This window comes from Acanthochromis polyacanthus, chromosome 21 (genome assembly GCF_021347895.1).
Source record: "Acanthochromis polyacanthus isolate Apoly-LR-REF ecotype Palm Island chromosome 21, KAUST_Apoly_ChrSc, whole genome shotgun sequence".
In the NCBI taxonomy this organism is placed as follows: Eukaryota; Metazoa; Chordata; class Actinopteri; family Pomacentridae; genus Acanthochromis; species Acanthochromis polyacanthus.
The window spans coordinates 12,533,643-12,550,450 of record NC_067133.1 but is presented as its reverse complement, the minus strand read 5'-3'; the positions used below and the strand labels follow the sequence as shown (position 1 = coordinate 12,550,450).

At 41.3% G+C, this 16,808-nt stretch overlaps 1 protein-coding gene across 2 annotated transcripts; it reads right to left on the bottom strand.

Annotated features, from left to right (window-relative positions):
• Positions 1–1,667: 1,667 nt before the first annotated feature.
• paqr4a (progestin and adipoQ receptor family member IVa) lies at positions 1,668–16,401 on the bottom strand. Of its 2 annotated transcripts, none has more exons than XM_022195072.2 (3): positions 15,312–16,401; positions 8,642–8,860; positions 1,668–6,351 (listed from the first exon to the last, which is right to left on the bottom strand). In XM_022195072.2, exons 1-3 carry the CDS (start codon positions 15,583–15,585, stop codon positions 5,918–5,920), a joined length of 927 nt encoding a protein of 308 aa, XP_022050764.2. In that variant the 5' UTR covers positions 15,586–16,401; the 3' UTR covers positions 1,668–5,917. The 2 variants fall into 2 exon arrangements, with proteins under 2 accessions (XP_022050764.2, XP_051797113.1); XM_051941153.1 differs by having other exon boundaries at positions 8,642–8,879; positions 15,312–15,456.
• Positions 16,402–16,808: the final 407 nt, after the last annotated feature.

The window sequence follows — 16,808 nt, the reverse complement described above, 5'->3', positions numbered from 1 at the left end:
TGTCACTTTTTAGCAGTTGGCAGTAGGTATTCAGCCTCTTATACTAGCTAACAGGTAGCATCTGCACTGGTCACTACCTGGAGCATCTCCTAAACGGGCCTGGGTCAGTTGAATGTGGCGGTGCTGTTTGGATTGTGTAGGAACAGTGTGAACTGGCATTAGAGGAGATAAATCTGGGACACCAGGGTTCACCGTCTAGCCTCCTGGAGGTGTTGTGGGACTAAAGAGGCAGAACACCGTTGAAGGGAGGTTTCTACCTGATGACCTCCAAAGATGTGTTAGGAATCACTGCTCACTGGTGTGTCTAGTGATGGGTCAGGGATCCGAGGTCCTTCATTGAGTGTGCATTCCTCTTTTTTGGAGCACAAGTGTTTTGTGTTATGCAGAAATGCATTTCACAAATCATGTTTCAGGGGAGCTCAAGTCCTTTTAAAGGGACCGACCTCCCACGTCTCATAACATTCTGACTATCAGGTTTTATTTCTGATTTACTTTTTGAAGAGCTGTCTTCAAGCAGTGTCCCTGTCTTGTGAGATTTTTCTGCTATCAGTGTAGTAGCTTAGGCAATGCTCACTTGAGAGTTGAATTAACCCTCTTGTTGTCCTGTGGGTCAAAATTGACCCGGTTTAAAATTTGAAAATGTGGAAAAAATTCAAAAATATTTTCACAGTGAAACTTCTAATGTCCACATTTTCAACATTGTTGGGAAATCTTTTTGGTGGAAAAAACAAATGTTAAAAATGTTTCTTAAAAATGCTTCTTTCTCAAGAATTTTCTTGAAATATTTGGAGGATTATTTATAAATAAAACTTTTAAGGGAAAATTTTAAGGAATTATTGGAATTTTCTTCCCAAAGGTTTTGCAAATTTTTAGAAATTTGGGGAATTTTTTTGCTGAATTTTTGGATTTTTTTCAGACAAGAAAACAATATTTTTTGGTGCCTGTAAATGAAGACAACAGGAGGGTTAACATAAGGCATTTTCTAACCTTGTGTTGCCAGATTTGAAGCCCCATACATCACGAGCCAAGCGTTTAAGGTAACATTACATTCCAAGAGTAATGGTAAAAATGATTTTTCAAGATTGTTATCACAGATTCGATCGACTAACACAGAAAAAAAAATGTTCAAGCCCAGTTGTAATGAATGTAAATAGCATTTAAATGTCATATAAGCTTTTATATGTCACACCAGTGACGGGTATTTTCTGATAATAAAAAACAAGATGTTGGTTTTTCAGGAATGTGGACTTTTGGAGGGTAAATTTTAACCAAATTGTACAGCAATTTAAATTATCGCAAGCTGCCGAAAACCATTTCAACCTTTATGGTAATTTTACCGTAAACCTACTCTAAACTTTAAAATTGATGATCTAACAGCCAAATGCAATTTCCAGTTAAAACTCACATTATTCTTCACAAAGAAGTGCAAAAATCACACTTACACACATCCACAATTCTATATTTGTGAGGACCGAACCCCAACTTCACCTCTGCTGAATTTACTTGCAGGCTTTAACCCTCAAACCCGCCTAAACGACAGTGTGTTCGCTCCCAAGACAAAACCATATTCTCGGTTTGGTCCTCACAAAGGCAAGCACACGCCCACACACATCTTCATAAAAGAAACAGAATCATAAACAGGATGAAAGAGATGGCCTGCAGGCAGGTTTAAAAATATAGACTTCAGTTTATTGCACAATCGTTGCTGGAGACTGAGGAGTGTGAGAGCCTGTCTGTTACACAGGACACTAATGTCGGACACACATGTGAACTACAGCACAGGAACGGAGTGTGTGTGTCTGTGTTGGAGCGCGTTCATTTGCGAGCACACAGACTGGATAATGAGGCACTCTGAGGGTGCAGTCAGCATCCCGTCGGTGCAACAGGAGAAAGTAAACCGGACGACATACACATTTCATGCTTGCATGGGTTCTGCAGGAGAGCTCATACACACATGTGCACATACATGATCTGGAAAGAGAAAGTAACGACCCTGGAGGAAAACCGCAGACCCGGATTGACAGTATTACCGCCTGTCAGCTGCTTTCATTTGGCTGCGGTATGGCTACAGTAATGCCTGCATCAGTGAACACGAACCTCCACTAGATGGAGCCACACGCGCTCCTTTGACACGTTAAAAATGCCGTGACATTGCAGATATGAAGACAGGATAACAGACAGACCCTCCAGATAGCTCCCTTCATCCTAAAGGAAAGGGCTTGTCTCATTACCTGTACACATAGACCAGTGTCATTATTAGGATCCACAGAATAACAGTAATCAGAATAATCAGTATATAACAATACAGGTAATCCATTATAAACAGCGTGTTAACAGGCTATCCGGCACCTGTGTAATAAAAAACTGAATTTAGTTTTGTTAGTGATGCTTCCATACATCATTTTATGTCTTTTTTTTTCATTTAACATACAGACAGAAGGACAAAGACCAATTTTCTGATCAGACTCCACTCCCATAACATGTATATTTATATTATTTTTTTTTAGAGAAATACCCCCTTTCTACCTTCTTCCTCCCTTGTTTCCAGTCACAGCATGAACAGACTGGTTTTAGAGGGCGGGTGAAGGTAGACAGACGTCTCCACAGACATGTTTCAGACAGCAGAGGTCAGGCCTCGGATGTTACAGCTACTGCTATGGCACCCTGAGAAGTGGGAGACCCAGGATGTTGGAGTGAGCCCTCCGTTACGGCGGATCAGAGGGCCGATTAACAAACACAAATTGACTTCACTGTTGCGTATCCTCCGGCTGATAATGCATAGATAGACCAGTGGTAGTCACGAGGTATTCACATGCCCGCCAAGGTTCCCCCACTGTGGTCATAAACGTCTTTCTCGCGTGTCTTAAAAAAAAAAAAAAAAAAAGCGGTTACATTTAAATGATCAAAAGCATTCTCAGTTAGGGCCACAAAAAGTCAAACAACTCTACATTAGCACTGAAACCGATTTCAGTATTTTTTCCCCGTGTTGTTCACATACACATGGACACAGCTAAGCAAACACGTCATTGATATCGCTCTGAAGCGCCGCACCGAGCCGCCTGCCTCCCTCTCTCATGTTTCACTTTGGCTATGAAAGAGAGCAGCAGCTTCTATGTGGCAAAGCATCAATCCCATTCCTTCTTATTGTCCTTCCTCCGCAGATTGTTAAAAAAAAATGAATCTGGGTATATTTTGTCTGCACTGTATGTATTATATAATCTACATACATGTATTTACATTATTTATATGGACTTTAAATATGTTTGAGAATTGTAATTTACTTGAATCCAAAGCCCTTTGGAGAACAATGAACAGTGCAGTTTGTTTGATAGTGATGTATTGCCTCTGATCTGTCGTCTTCTTATAGTAGTGACCCTACCTTTCAAACCACCCCCGACTACCCACACAGTCATTTCCAGGAGTGAGCGGATGACCTGTTGCTGGCTACGATGTACAAACGATTAGCTAACACGATGAGACATCAGTTTCTGATTCACAGCTACTTTCATGCATTGTTTTTTTTTTCATTCAATGGCCAAAAATACATTAGTTTCAGCTTTTACATTGATCCCCGGTCATAGCAGGTAATAATCACCGTTGGAGTGAGACTAGCACACAAACAGTATTTGACTCTATCAGGGTGAGGGGGTGCAGTCTGAGGTTAGTGTACGTGATAAAGGCTCTGGGAGGTCCTTCTTCACCTATGAGTCAGTGTCAGCGCAGGAAGCAGAGGGTGTGCTACGCCTCAGACGCTGCTAATTTGGCAAGATGAAATGGGACTGACGGGATTGGCAACTAGTCAGTGGGCGGCTGTGACTGTTGGCATGGGAAACAAGTGCAATGTCATTAAGAAAGTAAAGTCTGCCTCTCAATAAGGAATCAGTCGTCAGACAGCGGTCTTGAACGTGACGGAACAGCGCAACAGTTACTTTAACTTGAGAGTAGCAACCGAAAAAGCACAGCAGAGTATGAGGTCGAAACAATCATGGACATACACACAGAGCTGCTGTGCCTTTAACATGGCAGGAGGGCGAAGGGGTTCATTCCTGCTTAGTTAGACCAGCTTAATATATATATCTATAAATACACACCACACTGCTTTAAAATGACTCATCAGAGTCGAACCTCTACTCAGGTTAAAAAAAGTGCAAGATAAGTTCTGCTCTGTCACAGAACACAAACACAGCTGCAGAGCAAAAACAGTGCATTCAAAAGCATCATGTGGCAATTATGTGCTCATTTTGTGGCAATCATGACAAAACATTAATATATAATGTACAAGTAAACATCCAAATACAGTAGAATCGAATTCAAGTCTGAGAAAAACTGATGTAAATAACTGAACTGAACAGGCGTGTTTAAGGTCAGCTGCTTTCTGTCTGATTATTATGAATGAAATGCGATGCACAGCAACGGATCTTGCTCCAATATATTACTGTGAAGCCACATATTGCAGGAAAGAAAAGCGGGTGGGGAGGAAAAACGGAGCTAATCCTCAGGATTTGCACGGTTTGAATAAAACAAAAGATTTTCTTTGACCTCTAGCTTGATCTGTGAGCCTGTGATCCTCCACAGCAGCAGCACAGCTGTTAAAGCAGCTGACAGACACAGAGCTACCTGCGGCAACAAATAAATACCGATGAATAAAAAGAAGAACGGATATAATCTATTCCTTAACTACATTACTTTGTGCATAATGGATCAAAGACAAATATCTGCTCTTTGCCAAATGGGTTTACAGTGTCAAAACATTAACTAGAAAACCTCACAAGCTATAGTTGGCTACCTTTAAATGGCAACATCTTATTTCTCAATGCATCCTGCTGCCACGTATGTACACACAGAGGCATTTCAGTGAAGAGCAACAACGTCATCCAAAGGTTTGTTGTTTAAAATTGCAGATTAGAGGGCTTTTATACGCAACCTTTGTGCAGAAAATAAACTGAAGACTCAATACACAGCACTGAGTTTCTACATTTTTAACCTAAAAATACGAAAACTTCATAAAAATAATTAGTGGTAACAGTTTCCTCACAAATGGAGGTTATCATAAATGCACAACAATAAATAATGAGAACTTTGCCGGACATGGGGATTCTGTCTGACGCGACAGAACACAGGTTGTAAACGGGTGCAGTTTCTTTTCTGTTTAAACACACCTGGCTTTCGTTGGCACAGGTGCAAACAAAGCTGATAACACTGCTCCACACTAACTTTGCGGTCCTAAAGCGAGTAAACTCATGGCCAACGTGTTCAGGAATGAACCCCTCGTCCATCTTCATCTGGTGCCGGTAAGAACAGCTGAAACCGACACGCACACAAAGAAAGAGGCAGTGGCACAAAACGAGGAAATAAATAAGTGAAAACTCAAGGAGTGCTTTGCGCAGCACTTCCAGTACGAACATGTAGTATAAAAATATATGTGCGAGGGAGGAGTGTGTGTAGTGTGTGATGTGCATGAGCTGAGATATGGATGTGCTGCATAGGTAGCAACAGTGACATCTGAGAGGACTTGAGCGTGAGATATTTAGCAACCACTTCAACTAATGCTCAGCTTCTGTTATTTCGTAAAGGCTTTAAGCTCAGCAGAAGCCTTTTACTGAAGCCTTTTCCTATGACTTTACAGTGTTTAATACTCTAAATAACTGCATGAATGTGAGTGTCTGCTCATGTTTGTGGCGAGAGAGTCAAAATGATTGTGCGTGTTACTTGACATACGTTTACCTGCATTCGCACAAAGACCGACGAAGATATGAACATTCTGAGCGCATGAGGTGAACACATGCACAGCATCAGTTCTCCCCCTGTCTCCCCTCCTCCCCCTCCCTCCCTCTCCACACACCCCGCTCCCCCCCAGAGGTCCTTCGTCGTCGTGTCGGCGGCGCTCCTTGTTGGGGGGTGGGGGCCGTAGTGGGGGTCAGTCTGAGGGGCAGTTGTAGCTGTTGATCCACAGCAGGTCGTCCAGGACGCCCCAGTGCAGGTAGAGGATGGAGCCCACCACCAGTACATGCATGATCTGGTGGCTGTTGCACCAGTAGTCAAAGAGGCCCGGCCGGAAGCGCTCCGGGATGCGCGTGATGTTGATGACCCCGCCCAGCACGGCCAGCGCGTCCATCATGAGGAAGTGGCGTAGCGAGGTGGGGCTGCCGCCGCCCACGCCCACCCAGCGCAGCAGGAAGAAGGAGAAGCGGAACAGAGCCTGCCAGGCGAAGGAGCGCAGCCGCCGCACGCTGCTGCGAGCCGTGACGGCGCAGTAGATGGCGTGGCTGGACAGCAGGATGTAGACTAACAGGGCCACAGTGCGGATGAACGGGTAGCACAACAGCGTGCTGTAGACAATGGGCAGCGCACCTGAGACAAGAGACACACACAAGGAAGTCAGTGATCGAGTGCCTAGGCACAACTCAGCAGCAACATCACGCCTGCTGCACAGCACAGAGATCAACAGTCAGACAGTCTGAACCCTGTCTGACACGACCTTTTCAGAGCCGAGTCAGCAACGTTCACATCTTTAACCCTCCTGTTGTCCTCATTTACAGGCACCAAAAATATTGTTTCCTGTCTCAAAACAGTCCAAAAACTCAGCAAAAAAAATCCACAAATTTCTGAAAATTTGCAAAACTTTCAAGAAGAATATTCCAATAATACTTCCTTTTTAAGTTTTTTTTTTAAATCCCCCAAATTTGGTAAGAAATTTCTTGTAAATATTTTTAAAAAGTGAGTAAAAATCTTCCAAAAAAAAATCTTACAAATATCTAAAGTGATTACATATATATCAGTAAAACTTCTAATATTTTCTTTAAGAACATTCACATAAAAATCAACCAAAATCCAGCAAATTTTGCTGGATTTTGGTGGTTTTTAAGAAACATTTTTAACATTTCTTTTTTCCACCAAAAAATGTTCCACTATTTCCCAAAAATGCTGAAAATGTGGACATCAGAAGTTTCCCTGTGAAAATATATTTTTTCCCCACATTTTCAAACTTTAAATTGGGTCAATTTTGACCTGCAGGACGAAACAAGGATTAAAAGAGGAGTCGCTGCCTCACTGGGCTTCAAGTACTCAACTCGTGTCACATTAGACTTGTCCCTAGCCTTCAGCCTGTTTCTTCATAAAGCTCTGACTTTTGCCAGGTCGACATTGTAAATAAGGACTTGCTCTTTACTCTCAAAAGGCCTAAAACCTGCTGACTGGTTCAAAAAAAAGCATGTTATCCTTAAAATATCTTGAGAAATACACAATTTATCAGAGATAGAAGCAGTAAATACAGAAAGACAAGTCAGATATTCAGTTTTCCAACAGTCACAAATACGTGTTCATGTGTACTTCCATCAGAAAAATGAACCAAATCTAAGCATAAAATCATGATTTTCATTAAAATCATGTTAGTCTGTATGTCTCAACTAAACATTGTATAAAACAAACTGTTCACATTAACTAGATCATGTGGAAAAAGAAGTAAAAATTCTGCACTACTTCATGCAACTAAGAACCCACTAGTGACTGAGATGTGTCAAAAACTCTGAGGTCCAGATATCAGACAAGTATGGAAACAAAACATTTAAGTAGTAAAACAACATTATATCTTGTGTTTGCAGCCGCTGTTTTTTCAATACTGGCAATAATTGTGAGCACTTAGGAAAATGTTGCACTCAAAAATTCCACCTTAATTTATTTCTTTTTTGTGGGATTTATTACATTATGGCTGTGTCATACGACACTGAATACATTTCTAAGTTCTCTCTACTTCTAGTCTCGTGGTTGTGCTGTTTCCACAGAGGTGCAGGACTTTACGTTGCAGTGAAAAATGAGCCCACAGAAGCAGAAACCATGAACTGGCCTTAAAGGAACAAGAGTCCAGCCTTGAACAATTGCGTGTGAAAGAACCTTATGCTTCGCAGAAGTTTCAGATTTGTAAACAGGAAAAAAGTTCTCCTTTATCAGACTGACATAGAGCTAAAGATAACAAATCTATTAGTCAGTCGACTCACAATTAGTTGGGATTTTGATCATCACAAAGGATTTTTTTAAGCAAACTTTCTCCGGTTCCAGCTTCCAAATGTAAAGATTTGATGTTGTGCTCTGATATATTTAAATGTAAAATGGTGATTTGTATAATATGAGGATGTCACCTTAGAGATGAGCTTTGAGAATTTTTACTGCTCTTTGACATTTCATAGAGAAATGCAATTAATCAATGACAGAACAACAATTAAAATAGTCATCTTCTACCCTCTGTGTTGTCAAAATATTAATTACTGTTGTACTACTATCTGCATATGTGCTGTAGGACGATCAATAAGGTTTGTTCAAAGTACACGAGCAGATAAATAAATGAAAAATAATGCACTTGTCATTTGTTTTACTGTAGGTTAACATAGGCAGCACACGCAGATCAATAATCATTTCAGAACTTGGATCACCGCTTGCGCTGGGCGACTGACTTAACGTTGCACTCTGTAGTGAAATGTGCTCTGGCCAATCAATATCGGTACACCTCCAAGCAAAACACTTCCACGGTAAATCATTGACAATCGATAAAGAAAAAAATTCCACCCTCAAAGCAAACAGAGGGCGGCAGCTGACAACGAATCCGACATGACAAGCGGCGGCGAGGCGATCTGCTGAGGAGGCTCACCCAGCGTGTTGATCATGCAGATTCCGCACACGTCGAGCTTGAGGAGGGTGTGGTAGACCGGCTCGCCTCCCTCGTGGTTCATGAAGAGGTGGTAGAGCACCGAGCCCAGCTGGGGCGACAGGCAGGCCAGGAAGTGCACCACGCCCAACCACGTGACGCTGATCTGGGACCAGGGGATGTTGAGCGGCAGCAGCACCAGGAAGCAAACCAAAGGGATGCCTGGAAGAAACGGAAAACACTACAATGTAAAAAAAAAAAAAAAGAACTGTTATCTATACGGTAAAATCCTTGCGGTCGCCAGAACGCTACAATAAAATTACAGCAAAAAAATTTTCCTCATTTACAGTAATGTATCGAAAATGTGCTTCATTCCACATTTTACTGTAAATAAATAAAATGAGTTTTACGTGAAAATACCATATAAAATAAAGGTGTGTGACGTATTATACATATTACAGCAGTTTTTCATTATGAGCACAATAGTTAGTGTATTTAACATTTAATAGGTGTACTTTTTAGCGTGATGTGAAACAACTGAAGTTATAGCTGTCTTTATTATGAAAACATATGTCTGTTATTATCACAAAAGCAAATCATTTTGACCTGTACAAAGGAGATTTTTGTACACGAAATAAATGCAAAAAAACACCAACAGTACGTACATTTAACTGTGAAAACTAGTATTCTTTTTGAACAGGGAATGCAAAAGTTACAGTATTGAATGTCAGACATATGATGGCATTTTTCCTTGAAAAAACTGCAAAAGTAGGCAAATGTATTGTTTCAAGAGAAAAAAAACAAAAAATATATACTTTTATTCCCAATGACCATATTTACGGTGATTCAGTGTTATTTAAACTGTATCAAATTGTTTTAGAGTTTACAGATTTTTACTGTCATGGTTGTGACAGTTTTCCACTGTAAAATTTACGAATATTTTTTTACAGTGTAGCTATAGACCTTTTCGCAGTGACGTCAGAGTCTGGGACACGTGACCATACCTTCCTTAGCAACGCACGCGGCCATTTTAAGAGGGGGCAACAAAGTCATTAGCAACCGCGATTTGACCGCCGAAACCGCGCAGTTTTGACCCGGAGAAAAATGTCTGCTGATTATTTCGGAAATCTTGAGCCAAAAGCCAAGCTACGGTATCAAGAAAAATTAGAACTGGTTGGTTTACAGTCATGTCAGTACCAAATTCCTCTGGTTTCATGGGATAACGACCCTACTATGTGGCCAGATCTTCAATGACACTCCATTTACCAGTACCTTATCAACAGCCCAGGCATCCACACAATGGAGAAGATGAAGACTTATAAAAGCCTGGACTCATACGTTTTCTTTGAGGTATGCTTATATTTATATGTTTTTGTGCATACAGGTCAATGTCAGAATATTAAATGCCTTGTAAGATACGGCTACACCAGCTCCGCTATGCTAAGCAAATGTTAAGCTAACGGGGTGAGCCATTACACCTTTTAATTTCAAGTGGAAGTAGTTTATGTATATTAGTTAGATGTGCATTATCAAAACTAAGAGTCAGATACCTGTAAATGAGCTCGACCCACCCTAGGCCCAAGGGTATGAGGTGCTAACAATAATGAGGACAATGCTGCTGATTACAGCATAGTAGTTAGCAGAACGAAAGGGAGGAGAGAAGGGAGACTTGTTTGTTCAGTATTGAGTTTAGGAGTGTTTAAAAATAGCAGTGTGAGTAGAAAGACCCCTGACTTTTTGTGGGAAGCACAGCTAGCACTAGCCTAAGCTAAGTAGCCAGCCCTCAACATTTCAGATAATTATAGACATCATAAGCTGCAGTCAATTCCAGCCATTTTCAGTACAAAAAATCGCTAATATTCTATTTGTAAATAAAAATATGATGAGAAATACAGGGAATATTGGACGAGCATCGCGAGGTGTATTTCCTTGAAAACGACCTATTCGTGGATCATATACCGTCTTCAAGACATGTTTTGGACAAAATATGTTACTGGCTTGTTTCGTCTGGATGTCCAAGGTTGGATTATGGCCGTTTTTTGTGGAATATTTTCATCTGTGTGTAATAATGAACCCGGAAATGTGAGTCGCGCTGTGTACGTTGAAGCCATGAATAGAGAACGGATGGATGGATATTCGTTGTTTTTCGGACAAATGTGGTTATATTACCGGCTGTGGTAATCACATCAGAAAGTGGTTTATACCGGCGGATTCATGAGAATCTAAGCTTTCCATCGGCGTATAGTGTTTGTATAATCGCGTTTGCAGTTTCAGCCATTTAGCAAATTGCTTATGAAGATCTCAAAGTGTACCGCGGGCGGGACACTGAAGCGCAACGGGTATTAATTAATAATTTCAGAAAATCAGTTAAGGGGTAATAATTTCATGAAACACAACATACCATTGAAGAAATGCTGACTGCAAACATAGGACCATTTTGACTGTGGGCTCCATGTGGTTCCATTATTGTTAATCCGCCTCAATGCTGTGAGCCATAAACTCCTTTTCTGGCCTTTTTCAGTCGGAATCCTGTAAAAGGAAATGTTCTTGTTGCTCCATGACTGAGAACTACAGCCAAAAACAGCGCAGGTTTTGGGCATATCTGCTTTTGGTCGTTCAAATCGGGAGGGAAACGTGGGAAAGTAATGGTCGTCAAGGCAAAGCATACCCCTCTTAAAATGGCGGAATCGCGTTGCTCGGGCCGGTGACCGGCGGTGACGTTCGATGATGACGTTTCGGAAAAAGGTCTATTTAGTTATTCCCAATCACAGATGAGCAACACAAACAAAGATGTACTTAACAGATTCAGCAGCATGTAATTGAAGCTTATAAGGTGACAGACTTTGAAGGATTATTTCTGTTTGAAGTTTCGTCCACTAGATGACAAAAAATATATATATCCTGAGGCACGCTGGTATGAGAACCATCCGCTCAAGTAACACAGCAGCTGTCACCAAATTAAGGTGATGTATTTATTGTAGTAATGTCAACGACTAAAAGTTTTAGTCAGATTAATCATATGGTTGCTGTGGATTAATTTTGATTAATCACAATCAAATTAACATTCATTTTTAATCTATATTAGTCGCGTTTCTCACATGTATATTTAGTGGTTCGGCCACTTCTGGATCAACTACACATTTGCGCATGTGCGGCGGCATGCACTACGGTAAGCCTACTTGGACAAAAACGCGTTGCCAGAAACGTTTAGGGGATTTTGAGTCATTCTGTGCTGCAGGTGGGTTAATTGCGTTAAATGACGATGGATTAATCCGCATCAACGCATTAGTTTTAACAGCCCTGGTTTATTGTGATAAATTATTTGGCTCAGGATTTCTTTTCTTTTCAAACTGTACAAGAAACAGCAGCTGCAAAGGGCTTCCCGGCTCTGCTGAATGTGCATCGACAACAGCAAGAAGAGCAGAGGGGGAAACCTTCCTATCAGTGTTTCCCTCTGAGAAAGAAAGACGAGGCTCCCGCTAAGCCCCTTATTTTGATGCAGCAAAAACACCCCAGCGGCTAATGGCTACACAGCTCCAATCTGAGCCTCTCTTGTAGCAGGCAGCCACTGCTACGTGAGCAAAAAGCCAGACCTTGAAATTTGATCCACATACAGTTGTTACGATCATTTATCTCCCCGCGGCACACATATAGCACTCCCTTTCCCTTATTTCTGCACGCTCTGCCTTTCCCAATGTCAAGCCGTTTGTCCCAGGCAGGTGATACAGGGAATGCCATCTACTCTAACACATCTATTTTAAGTGCATTATCTGCGCTCCTCCCCTTTCACTCGTCCTGAGCCTGACCGGCCGAACTCGAGCTTGGACACGGCGGAGAGGAGCTGCTCTGAAAGCCTGGGACCGGAGCTGTGGGCAGGATGTTTTCAGTTTATATGCAAAACAAGGCGGCTCAGGAAAACTTAGCTGAAATGTTACTACCCCACAACAACAGCAAAAAACAGCCTCAACCAGCACAGCTGGGCTCCTCCAGGGCCTCTCATGATCCCCCCCGCTGCAGTTTAATCTGCAGCTCGGAGCACCGTGAGATGATGACCTTCACAACGAGGAAGTTGTCAGATTCTCAGCGGTCAGCGAACGCACAGAGGACGCATTTGAACGGGAGAGCAGGAGGCAGAGGACACCAGTCTTACTACCGAGGAGAACTATCATATCAACAGCAGAAAAACAACATGCAGATTGTTGACACCTCAGTCTCACCTCTGGCTGCACAGATTAACACATTACTGCAATTCATTTGGGGCTCACACAAAACTATAAAAAGAATAGCATATTGTGTAACCACGACACCGAGGGCCAGGTGAACAAACCTTTAAGTCAAACTTGTTTCTTTAAAAAAATCTGTTCATCTTGAAGTGAGGAGAGCTGAGAAAACATGGCCTGAGGCATTTTTTTTCTCCATAATTAATGACCAAAATTCACACTTCATCAATTTGGCACATGCACAAAATGAAATCAAAAGAAAATAAAACTCACCTTCACATGTGTTTTGCTCACACAACTTGTAAAATGACTGCAAACTAATAATGTCTGACCATTTTACTACTTAAAAAATGCGTAGGTCCATATTTGTCAGTATCACTAATGTAGTTGTGTGGCGAAAGACATTAACTAAACGTTTTACTACTTTTTCTGGTCAGGCTGGAGCAAACTGAAACTATATCTTAGAGCTGAAATGACTGATCCAATATGTTGTCTTACATGTTCACACATTTTCAAGATTTTGAAAGCAAAAACATGAGGCGATTTGCTGCTGAAAACTGAATAAATATGGATTCATGGCTAAAACATGCAGAAGATTAAGTGGCAGATGAATGAATCACAGTATTTTCTTTAAAAACTAAATTATTTTGACACTGCAGAGGTTTGTCTCATTTTATTTTGCATGTAAGAACTAACTACAGCTGTGAGTGGAGTAAAAGAATATTTCTCTTTGAACTGTAGTGCAGCAGAAATACTAAGCAGCTTTTTTAAATGGAAACTCTCAAATTAACTGCACGGCCTGTATAATTGCACTTACGTACAATACTGGAGTAAATGTAATTAGTTGTGCTCATGTACTGATGATAAACTCAAATGTGTAACTTGCTATGACTCTCAAATCAAAACACATGATTTAAATAGTATTAAACACTATAAGGCAGTATTTCAAGCAAATTACTAAATACAGCTGCAAAAATCAATTGGTTGTATTGTAACTATTAAATTATTCGCCTATTTTTGTTAAGGGATTGAAGCTATTTTGTTAGAATAAAAGTCAAAACTCTGTGATTGCAGCCTCTTAAATTGGAAAATTTTCTCATTTTCTTCCTTTCCTCCTGGACAAAACCAGATATTTGTCTCCTCCGGCTTTGGTAAACACAATTCTTTGATATTTTACAGACCTCAACTAATCGATCAGTTGAGAAAACATTTGCCTATCAAACTAGTCCTTCATTGCATCCTTATTTCTGCTCCTACATAAACTAAAACAGGCTTATAATTGTTAAATATTGTCAGAATTTTTAGCACTAACTGTATGTGTAAATGTGTATGTGTTTATTATTCTTTAATAATAAATGCTTTTAAGGCTTTTAAATCATGTGTGGCTTCATGAGTCCGACTTAGCATCACAACTCTGCAACGATTAATCAATTAGTTGTCAACTATTAAATTGATCGACAACTATTTTGATCATCAATTAATAATTGTGTGAGAACAAAAGCAAAAAATTGTGATTCTAACTTGTTAAACTGTAATATTTTCTGCTTTCTTTAATCCTCTACGACAGAAAACTCAACATATTTAGATGAAATAAGACGGTCGTCATCTTTGTCATCTGGCTGTGGGAAAAACGCAGCGATATTTTCCATAAATTTTGACATGTTACATACCTAATTAGCTAACTGATTGAAAAAAATATTCAACAATGACAACAATCCTGAGTTGCAGCCTTATTTCTGATGCTTCATGAACCAAAATTGGCCTGTAATTGTTAAATACTGACATGTGTCTGTGTGTATTTAGTCTAAATATAAGATATTAAGTTTTGAAGTCATGAATCCTGTTTGGCATTATGCCTCTGACAAAATTAATACTATTTTTCAATATTATTAATTGCCAGTTGTGGACAAAATAAGAGATTTCTTGTATTGATGTAATTAATTAATCAATTAATCACTATATTATTGGACAGTGGGAACAATCCTTAGTTTTAGCCTTATTCCTGATGCTTCAGATATTTGGTAAATATTCTCAAATTCTTCAAATATGAAGGTTTTATGCTTCATGGCTTCATGCCTCTGACAAGATTAATGGATTAGTCAACTGTTCGACTAATAAATAAATTGTGAGTTGTGGACAAAAGAGATTTGCCAATTTGGACTAATTGGTCTAATTAACTAATGATTAATGGAGGAATTATTCGACAATGACAACAATCCTCAGTAGCAGCCTTATTCCTGACGCTTCATGAACTAAAACTGGCCTGTAATTGTGTTATATTGACATGCATGTGTGTGCATTTGGCCTAAACATCAGGTGTTGAGGGTTTTTCCTCACGGCTCCGTGCTGGCATCGTCCCTCTGCAGGTGCAGCATCTGTCCCGGTTAACGCTCAAAGTCGCACTAATCTGAGCCGCTGACGAAGCAGATCCGGCTGATTTTTTCTGCACTCACCGTGAGTGTAAATGTTTCCAAGTTCATTGTGCAGGTAAAACAGGCTCCTGATGCAGTCCTGCACGGAGGAGATGGGCCGGTACCCCGTCAGGACGTATTTGTTGAACTGAAGATGTGGAGGTGAACTCGCCCAGTCCAGCAGCCTGGGTCCGTTTAGAAATGCCATAGCAAAGAGGACCGTTAAAAGGACGCCGCCGAACAAGTAGAAAACAGACTGTACACCTATATACACGTTCAGCAGGATTATTGCCACTAAAACCTTATGGGACACCATTAGTGTAGTTGGGGGGTTATATTGTGCTGTTAGCCGCCTAGCTCGGCGCTAGCAAGCTCACGTCAAGTCTGTCGGTGCTACCCGGCGACGGTGTGTCCGCGCCGCCGCTGCTCGCTCTGAACCGCCGCTACCTGTGTGAGTGTCATCCGCAGGGCTGGAGGCAGGCACGGCCGGCCACAGGCATGCTGGGGGACGGTCATTACACCTGGCATCTAGGAAATGTCTGAGCAGCGCCGACGAGCCTGAGGGATGAAACGCCTCCCGTCATGTTCGAGCCACTTCCTCGTTGGTTAGCATTCCAGCAGCAGCAGCCTGAACGCGTCCCGGGCTGCAGGGATGCAGAGCCGCTCGTCCATCCGACTCCAGAGGATGCTAGCTCGGTCCTAGCGGTCAGAGCCGCAATACGGGACCTGAAGGTTACACCGCCGCTTCACAGAGAGCAAATGGGCGTCATATGCTCCAGTGAGCTCTGCCTGATGCTGGCTGGCTTTCGTAATGCCGTTAAAAAAAAACAGAGCAGATCCGTGATTGTGGAGCGGAGGGTTTGTTTGAAGGACTGCGGGGCTAGCAAGCCGGGCAGGCGGCTACCGACGTCCACTGAGCGGGGATGAGAGAGCTGAGATTTGAGCCGGCTGACTCCAAACGACCACGGCTCGGTTCGCACGGAGTGTATTCGGTGTGTTCATCATCTGCTTGGTCCGGTTATCCTTTACTAGTCTTTGTGGCTGTATTCCTTGAAATGCGGAGTCTTCTCCGGCGGCCTCAGGTCCCCTGCAGCGCCTTTAACTGTCAATAGACTTCAACACACACGAACACACTGCCGGCCGGTGTTTACAAAATAAAACACACATAGAGGATCGTGTTCACAGTGTTCAAACACCGACATGAAAAAACAAACAAAAAAGCATGCAAATTATCGTCTTTTCTAATATATTCTTCTTTTCTAGATATATAATAATATATGTACACACACACACACACACACACACACACACACACACACACACACACACACACACACACACACACACACACACACACACACACACACATATATATATAGTTTTTATTGTTATGGTTAGAAAAGCATTAACCCTCCTGTTGTCTTCATTTATGGGCACAAAAAATATTGTTTCCTTGTCTGAAAAAAATCCCAAAATTCAGCAAGAATATTCCCAAAATTTCTGAAAATTTGCAAAACCTTCAGGAAGAAAATTCCAAAA

Coding starts and splice junctions, on each gene's coding strand:
- paqr4a (XM_022195072.2), bottom strand. CDS start 15,585: ATGGTGTCCCATAAGGTTTTAGTGGCAATAATCCTGCTGAACGTGTAT. Junction 8,861..15,311: donor TGGAAACATTTACACTCACG/GTGAGTGCAGAA, acceptor CGTTTCTTCCAG/GCATCCCTTTGGTTTGCTTC. Junction 6,352..8,641: donor CTGCATGATCAACACGCTGG/GTGAGCCTCCTC, acceptor CTCTTGTCTCAG/GTGCGCTGCCCATTGTCTAC.